Genomic DNA, 8,283 nt, shown 5'->3' with positions numbered 1-8,283 from the left:
CTGGGACCCTGAGGTGGTCATCCTACCTCTCCCATCCCTTTGGGTGGTGGGGCAGGAAAATTATGGCAGCTGTAGAGGTCCCTCTGTCATTTGGAGAACGTGCTGCTTTATGAAACCCCAAGCTCTGTCAAGGGTACTGCCAGGCAGTGCCGATGGCTGTGCCATAGTGGCCTTCCAGTACTCAAAGTGGGCCTGCTCTGTCAAGGGTACTGCCAGGCAGTGCTGACAGTACTTAAAGTGGGCCTACAGGAGAGATGGGGAGGAACTCTTTGTCAAGGAGTGTAGTGACAGGAAAAGGGGAAATGATTTTTAAAAGGTTAGATTTAGATTAGATATCAGGAATAAATTTGCCACCCTGAGGGTGGTGAGACACTGGCGCAGGTTGCCCAAGGAAGCTGTGGGCGTCCCATCCCTGGAAGTGCTCAAGGCCAGGTTGGATGGGACTTTAAGCAACCTGGTCTAGTGGAAGGTGCTCATGGCAGAGGGGTTGGAACGAGATGGTCTTCAAGGTCCCTTCCAACCCAAGGCATTCCATGGTTCTGTGATTCTGTGTCACAGGGTCTGGCAGGGGCACGCCGGTCGGTGATCGGGGACAGCCCACAGCTCCTGACTCACTACTACGACGACGCCAGGACCATGTACGAGGTCTTCAGGAGGGGATTCAGCATCTCTGGTGAGAGCCTGGGAGCAGAGGTGGGGAGAGGTGGAGGACCAGGGGATGTAGAGGCCCCAACAGCGTGGGAGGCTGAGAGGTTTATGGAAGCTCAGAGCACGTAGAGGCTGAGAGAGTGTGGGAGCCCACAAAAGGATGGGAAACCCAAAGGGTACAGAGGCCCATCTGGACTCAAATACCAAAGGACCATGGGAGGCCCAGCAAATGGGCATCTCAGACTGGGGGACCCAAAGAGTGGAGACCAACAGACTGGAAACAAAGTGAAAGGAAACCCAGAGATGGGGGCCAAAATAGAGTGGGGGGTCCAGAGTGTCAGAGGTCCAAGGAGTGGAAGCCAAGGAAGGAGGAGGCCCAGCAAGGGGCAGGGCAGGTGCTGCAGCCTGTGCTGCCCCTGGGGAGATGCTTTTGGAGCTGAGGGGGTTATAATTAGGATTACTATTTGCCACGTGCTTTATTTTGCCCTTAATGCCATTGAATTTTACTGTGCAGTCTCATGATACCATGAGATCTTTTTGCTGCCACTGGCAGACAGTTTAATGTCCTGAATTTTACAGCATCAGCAAAGCTCATCATACATTATTCATTTCCAGAACGTTTCTGAATACATAAAACAGGGCTGATCTGGGCAGAGGACTGTGGAACCCAACTGAGCTCTTACTCTGCTGCAAACACTGATTCCTATTTCTGCTCATTGCTGCCTTTTCATCAGTTACTCACCCAGCTTACCTTTTATTCCACCACAGGGCAGGGTAAGGGACTCTGCCAAAAGCTCTTAGGAAAGCTGAGTGTGGTGTATCAGTCCATCACCCTCACCCCAGGATCAATGGTACCATCAAAAAGCTCTCACATCCTTGTGAGACAGCATTTCCAGCTCCAAAAAGCCATCATGGCTCTTCCCTGCTCTGTCAAGACTATTCCTGTGTCTGCTGCTTACAACATCCCACCTCGCTGAACACAACAATTTTATTATCAGATTATTATTTTTGGTACCAAAAGGCTCAGTGGAATTGTAAATATTCCAGCCTGCAGGACCAGGGTAAATCAGTAACTCAGCAGGTGGACAGAGGGATGGATCTTTTGCAGGTAAGGACAGTTAGCAAAAGAATTAAACCTCTCAAATATTCCTCCTGTCATGTAGTGCTGCCTATTGTCTTACCCTGCTCCAGAGCAGGTGGTGCTAAAAATAGCAGTTTTCACTTTGAAGTGTTTAAATCAAAGGCAAGGAAAGCAGCAGGAGCTGGTGTTTGGGATGAGAGCCCTCATCAGACATTGATGCTCACTCCACCTTTGGAGGAATGTCTTTTAACGAGGCTGTTTGGGGCAAAGTGCTGCTGTCCCCTCTGCAGCTCGGGGAGGAGGATGGAAGTGACTGTTTGGGAGATCCCAGCAGCCTCTCTCCTGTTAGCAGCACTCGTGTTGAGTTTGTGGGGCTTGCTCTGAGTGAGAGCCAACCCCAGGAACAGCAGATTTCCTCTGGGGGGGCTCTGGGCACCCCACAGCATGGTACGGGGCAGCACATTAGCTCCTGGCACTGCCCCCACAGCTCCATCACCTCTGCTTCTCTCTTCCAGAAAACGGCCCCTGCCTGGGGTTCAGGAAGCCCAAGCAGCCCTACCAGTGGCTGTCCTACAAGGAGGTGAGCTGGAAACAATACCCCCAACAACATCCCCTGCAGAACCCTCTTGCCCTGTGCTCTCACCCTGCCCAGCAGAAGAGCTGCTGTCAAGGTGCCCATGGGTCTCAGGCACACGTGAGCCCAGGGGGATGCCAACGTGCCCTGTGAGGGCTCGTGGCTCCCCCAGCCAGGCACAGCCCCGTGCTCTGCAGGTGTGTTGGCTTTGGGGGACCAGCTCAATGCTGGTGGCCCACTCATGACAACAGCACTGGCACACTCATAGCCATGGGGCATTGCCACCCAGAGCTCAAGTGCTAGTCACCTGCTAGTCAGCTACCAATGGCTCATGGTAGCATAAAGAAAATGGACCTTTAGATCACAAACAAGATAGTTTGAGAGCCTCCCTGGGTAAGCTGAGTCTTGCTTAGCTTGGTATTCATTATATTTCTATTTTCTGGGTGCTTTTTCTTTTTCTCTCCAAATTCCAGGTGGCTGAAAGAGCAGAAGCTCTGGGTTCAGGCCTTCTGCAGCAGGGCTGCAAGCCATCCACGAAGCAGTTTATTGGGGTCTTTGCTCAAAACCGTCCAGAGGTGAGACTTGAAGTCCAGCTTGATGGTGTATGAATGATGTTCCTGACTTGTGAGCTTGCTTTACACTTGAAGCTTGTTCTCAAGTGTGTGACATCTGCTGCCACGGCCTCCTTTTCACCTTCATGCTTTGATGTCCTCCTGCAGTGGATCATTTCTGAGCTGGCTTGCTACACCTACTCCATGGTGGTGGTTCCCCTCTACGACACCTTAGGGCCTGGAGCCATTCGTTACATCGTCAACACAGGTAAAAAGGGTGAAATCTTCTCAGAAACCAGTTTTGTTTGCTCAGAATGGTTCATTTTCTTCTGCTTTCCAAAAGACAGGTGATTTTACTCATTGAGTGTCTTGAAGTCACTTTGAGAAGTTTCTGGGGAGCTGGGTGTCCCCATGCCACCTCTGCTGCATTTCTCCCGTGCCTGGTCGTGCACAGCCATGGATGGGGCTGCTCTGGCTGCAGGAATTACTCCACAGCCACCCACTCCTGTGCTGCTTCATCATTTGCCTCCTAGATTTTTTGGCCCAAGTGGTGAGGCACTTTAGCATTTTGAACTGAATCCCAGCAGAATTGTAGATGTAGGCTGCAGCTTTGGCATGGATTTGGGTTAGGTAAATTTGCATGAATTTTTGAAGGGAAATGTATGTTATATTCTAGGATTTCTGCTCTGAGCCTGGAGAGAATATCAGAACTGATAGGGGGTTAGCTATGAGCCAGCAGCCAACACTGCATTAGAAAAGATTTACAGTAAACAGCTCATTTGGCTGCTTTTCTTCCAGCTGACATTTCCACAGTCATTTGTGACAAGCCAGAAAAAGCCAGAATACTCCTGGACCACGTGGAGAGGAGAGAAACACCAGGTCTGAGCTCCATCATCCTGATGGACCCCTTTGAGAAGGAGCTGATGGAGAGAGGGAGGCGCTGCGGGGTTCGCATCCAGACCATGCAGGAGGTGGAGGTGAGTTTGCACTCCCTCTCTTTTTACTGTATTTCTTAGTTTCTATGAAAAGACAATAAAATATACAGGGACTTGTGAACTGTGGGGCAGGTTCAATGTCTGGAGAGCACAAAAGAGCAGCTGGGGGCTGTTAATATTGATGTGTGGCTCAGTGAGTTGCCTCTGAAGTGTTATTCCTTGTTGATAGGAGCCAACATTTCATAGAAACATAGAACATTTCAGTCCTCCCTGCTAAAATAAGGTATCAGCTGCTATTTAAGCCTGGGAAGTGAGGCTGCTGTTCCAGACACTGTCCTCCTACATGTGAGCCTACAGCCTTACACTTCTGTGAAACAGCCTGGATCCAGCTCAACCAACCAAAGCACTGCTTGAAATCCATGGATAGCATTGCAGTTAATGCCAGAAACTTGAGATAGAAAAGATGACCTAAGTGCTAGCCACAAATATTTCTGCTCTAGCCCATACCCTCCCTTCATAGTTTGCAGATTATTAGCAAGTGGGTTCCACCATGGGAATTAAAGTGGAAATAATTTTTGGTACTTTAATCTCTTTCAGGACTGTGGCCGAGAGAGTCGACACGTGCCTGTGGTGAGTGCTGGGATGCTGCCTCTCCCACTGACAACTGCAGCTGACTGTCACATTGGTTCCCTGACAAGAGAAGGAAGGCTTTGCTTTGGGCAGCAGGACATGTGCATGTCTTTAGGGACACTGTTCCATGGCCAGTTCAAGGGGTGATGGGTTTAAACTGGAAGGGGGGAGAGTTAGACTAGAGAGAAGGAAGAAATTTTTTACCATAAGGGTGGTGAGCCCCTGGCCCAAGAGGCACCAGGGTTATGTTTGGCACCCTTGGCTTTCCAGTGGGGCTTCTATAGCTCAGAACCACTGCCTGGCAGTGTTTCTCTGGGATATATTTGGAAAAGTGCATTGATATTTTTCACTGGCTGCTGATACTTGTGCAAAACTTTGAAGAGCAGCCTCTGGTTTTCAGGCTGTTTATTTATTCATTCGTGACCCAAATCAGAATACAGCAGTACTGCTGGAAATGGGAGCCATCAGCAGCTTCAGAGAGTTGTCCTCTGTTGTGGATAATCACAGCTTTATCTGGAAATCAGTAAATTATCTAATTTTCCACCACACCTACAGGTACAGGTGGTGTCTTTGAAAAATACTAGCTGCAAGACAAATATTCCACCAAAGCCATCGTACACTAAAGCATGCTCTTAAAGAGCTGGGGCAAAACTTCATGGAGGAATAGCTGAAGAAACCTGATAAAAAGAACTTTTTGATGGTCTTTCATGTATGCCATGGGGAGTAGAAAGCTTTTATTGCAGAGCTGAAATATAATTGGTTTGATCTTTAGGTTTATACAATGACACCAGCTTCCCATTGACCCTTCTGTGTTTGATTGATGTGATTTTCTCATTCTCCTTGTGTATTTCCAGCCTCCTCGACCAGAAGATCTATCAATTGTCTGTTTTACTAGTGGCACTACAGGTAATAGAAAAGAAATTTTCATCTCAAAATGTTAGATTATCAAAGGAATTATTCATACCCCCTCAATATGTTGAGATTTGCTGGTACAGCAATGGCATTTCTATGTGGTTTTAATATATAAGAACATCTATGTGTATACATTTATGGAGATTGCAAATTAAAACTAATGATGTATTTCTGTTTCACTTGAATTCCCTGAGATACACTTTGGCAGTAGGATTTTCCAGTTGCCTGGAAATGTGCCCTTGTTTCTGCTTCCCATTTTGCAGTGCAGTTGTGAAGCCCTTGATTGATTTTTATCTCCTGCAAATGGGATTTTTTTTTAAAAAAAAAAAGAAGTGTGGGTCCACAGCTTTCCATTCTCTGTATCCTAAGCACACCAATGTCCTCAGCACCTCTGGATCCTCTGCAGTGTTCCCAAGCTGGCTCGTGTGTGCCAAATCTTCTCAGATTTGCCCTGGAGCAGCACGTGGTGGGATGAGCCTGGGCAGCCCACGCTGCTGGTACTCACATGCTGCTGGCCTCTTCTCCTTGCAGAGGAGCAGCATCTTTTCCCTGCCTGTTCTTAGCACACACAGTGCTTTCTCCTCCCTCCAGACCCTGCTTTTCATACAGCTTGCAGGAATTTATTACTCTTGAGAACCTGACCTCCATAACATCTACCCAAAAGCTATATAGGGAAGGACCATGCTCCAAGGACCACTGGAGCTGCTCTTCCAGGTTCACCTGTGCTCTCAGGCTTGTCCAACCCTTGGTCCTGCCCCAAAGCATCTTGGAATTGCTCATTTAGGCAAGCAGAAGCTGCTGCTGGACACCAAGCTGCCCTCCAAGCCTGCACAGCACAAAGCCTGCAGATCAGGCTGAGCAAGAGGGACATCTCCATCTTCCACCTCCTGGAGAAGACTTGTACTGCAGATCAGGTAGGCAGCTGCTTTATCAACCCCAAGGATGAACAGAAAATGTATTAAAAAGGCTTTGGGGGGTTTTACCTTCATGCACCATTCCTAGTTTTGAGCTCTGTGCCCTTCAGAGTACCCAGGGCAGCACACTGTGTGGAAGAGAGCAATGCTTAGTGACCCACCAGCCCCCCGTCTGCTGCTGGAGGACTTTGCTCATCACTTTGGCTTTTCCAGGGCTTGCATTGACACCCTGGTCTGTTTTCCACACTGTGTTTTGACATAAAAGGCTTTGGCTTTTGTATAACCCACATCAGGATATTTTTAATGACCAGACTTAAAATTTTGTTCCAACAGAGCTGTCCTCAAGGGCTTTTTCTGAAGGGCTCTAATTATTTTTGTATGGTATGAAACAAATCTTAGCTATAGAGTTTGTAACCTGGAAATTGTAGAATATGAAACAATTTTAGCTGTTTATAAAAACCCCTTAGGAGCAGACTTTAATATTTGCTTTTAAAAACCCCTTAGGAGCAGACTTTAATATTTGCTTTTTTTCTGATAGGATCAGCTGTCCAAATGCCTCCTCAGGGAGAAGGGAGAGCCTGAGATTGCTGAGCTCAGATCACAAGATCAGCTTTTATTCCACCAAGAAATCACCAGCCCTCCAAACTGGGCCAAAGCCACACAGATGTCCCCAAACCATCAGCATGTGATTTTTCATGCTGGCTACTCCAGAGAAGCAAACTGTCCTTTCCTGAAGGATCCACCTGTAACCATCTGGATAAAAAATTGCTTCCCAGCAGTTTCTCACAGCCTGCCAGCACACATCCCTGCCCAACAGGGGCTCCTGCAGGGAGGGAAGTGTTTACATCCCAGAAAGCTGATGGGTCACACCACTGACCTAGTGCTGGAGCTGCTACTGGAAAGAACCATCTGGTGACATGGAAGAGGTTCTTCTGGTGCTTATGGTAACTCTCAAACCAAGCTGGAACCAAGCTAAGGAGGATTTGCTGCACCCAGACATGGTTTAGTGGGGACCTGGCAGTGCTGGGGGAACGGCTGGACTGGATGATCTTGAAGGTCTCTTCTTACCAAAATGATTCTGTGAATGGATGGGGATCACCATGGGCCCATTTCTGTAACAGGACACTGCAAGGTGTGTCTTTACAAGGAAATTCAAACTTGGGAGCAGTGGTACAGATCTGACAGGGATCTTTTCTTTAAACAGAACCAAACAGTATCAACACCAACCTTTATTCTCTCAGAGTGGCAATTCTGAGCAAGGGCTCACCTGAAGGGGCTGCTGTTTTGCTTGGTTATATCTTAAAACAGAACAACTAGAGAATGTCAAAATGTACAGAAATCCCCCAGCCCAGAAAGCTGCAGCTCCCCCATGGCAGCACAGTTTGCTCTGGATTTCTCCCAAGGAAGGTTCTCCTGGCTCTAACCTTGCTGCTCTGCTTTGACACCACAGCCTGCCCAGGATGCTGAACCTGCAGGGCAGGACAGGGGATGCAGCCAGGAGGAAGGAGCTGGGATGTTCACACTGCTCCCAGGCATGGCATGGGGATTTGAGCAGAGCTGCAAGTCAGAGGTGGAGTGAGTAAATCAGTCTGGGGTCTCAAAGCATCTGAGAAATCTTCCAAAAGAAATCTGATGGGCTGGGCCAGGGTGCAGGAGCCAGACCTGCTGCTGCTATAGCCAGAGGGTGCAGTTCTGGATTTCCAAACACCAGTTTTTAATTTCCCAGTCCTGAGCATGCCCTCTCCAGCAGCATTGACCTGCCAACCTGGAGAAGCAACACTGCAGGACCACAGCCACAACTGCAGGAGCTGAGAGCACGTACTGGGCTAGCCACAACTCAAATAACACAAAGGTTTCTGGGTCATTGGCACGTCTCTACAACCAACAGTGGTTCCTGGAGTTTTCTTGAGGTTTGGATCCACGTCTGCACCCAGCTGTGAAAATAAACACCTCAAAACAAAACCTGCCTGGCTGAGCTGGTGCCCACAAGCCTGTGTGTGCAACACGTTGGGACAGGAGCAGTTGTGGCTGGGGGAGC

At 48.5% G+C, this 8,283-nt stretch overlaps 1 protein-coding gene across 1 annotated transcript in view; it reads left to right on the top strand.

The window, feature by feature from the left end:
* Positions 1-552: 552 nt before the first annotated feature.
* ACSL6 (acyl-CoA synthetase long-chain family member 6) overlaps positions 553-8,283 on the top strand; it is a gene marked incomplete at both ends in the record, with an annotated part of 19,598 nt that continues 11,867 nt past the window's right edge. Inside the window, 7 exons of the mRNA XM_008938467.1 lie at positions 553-673; positions 2,245-2,309; positions 2,777-2,878; positions 3,023-3,122; positions 3,653-3,831; positions 4,387-4,419; positions 5,274-5,325. Of these exons, the coding sequence (XP_008936715.1) occupies positions 553-673; positions 2,245-2,309; positions 2,777-2,878; positions 3,023-3,122; positions 3,653-3,831; positions 4,387-4,419; positions 5,274-5,325 (652 nt within the window). The remainder of the gene's footprint in view (positions 674-2,244; positions 2,310-2,776; positions 2,879-3,022; positions 3,123-3,652; positions 3,832-4,386; positions 4,420-5,273; positions 5,326-8,283) is intronic.

This window comes from Merops nubicus, unplaced genomic scaffold (genome assembly GCF_000691845.1).
Source record: "Merops nubicus isolate BGI_N331 unplaced genomic scaffold, ASM69184v1 scaffold30714, whole genome shotgun sequence".
Lineage (NCBI taxonomy): Eukaryota > Metazoa > Chordata > Aves > Coraciiformes > Meropidae > Merops > Merops nubicus.
This window is presented reverse-complemented; position numbering and strand designations above follow the sequence as displayed.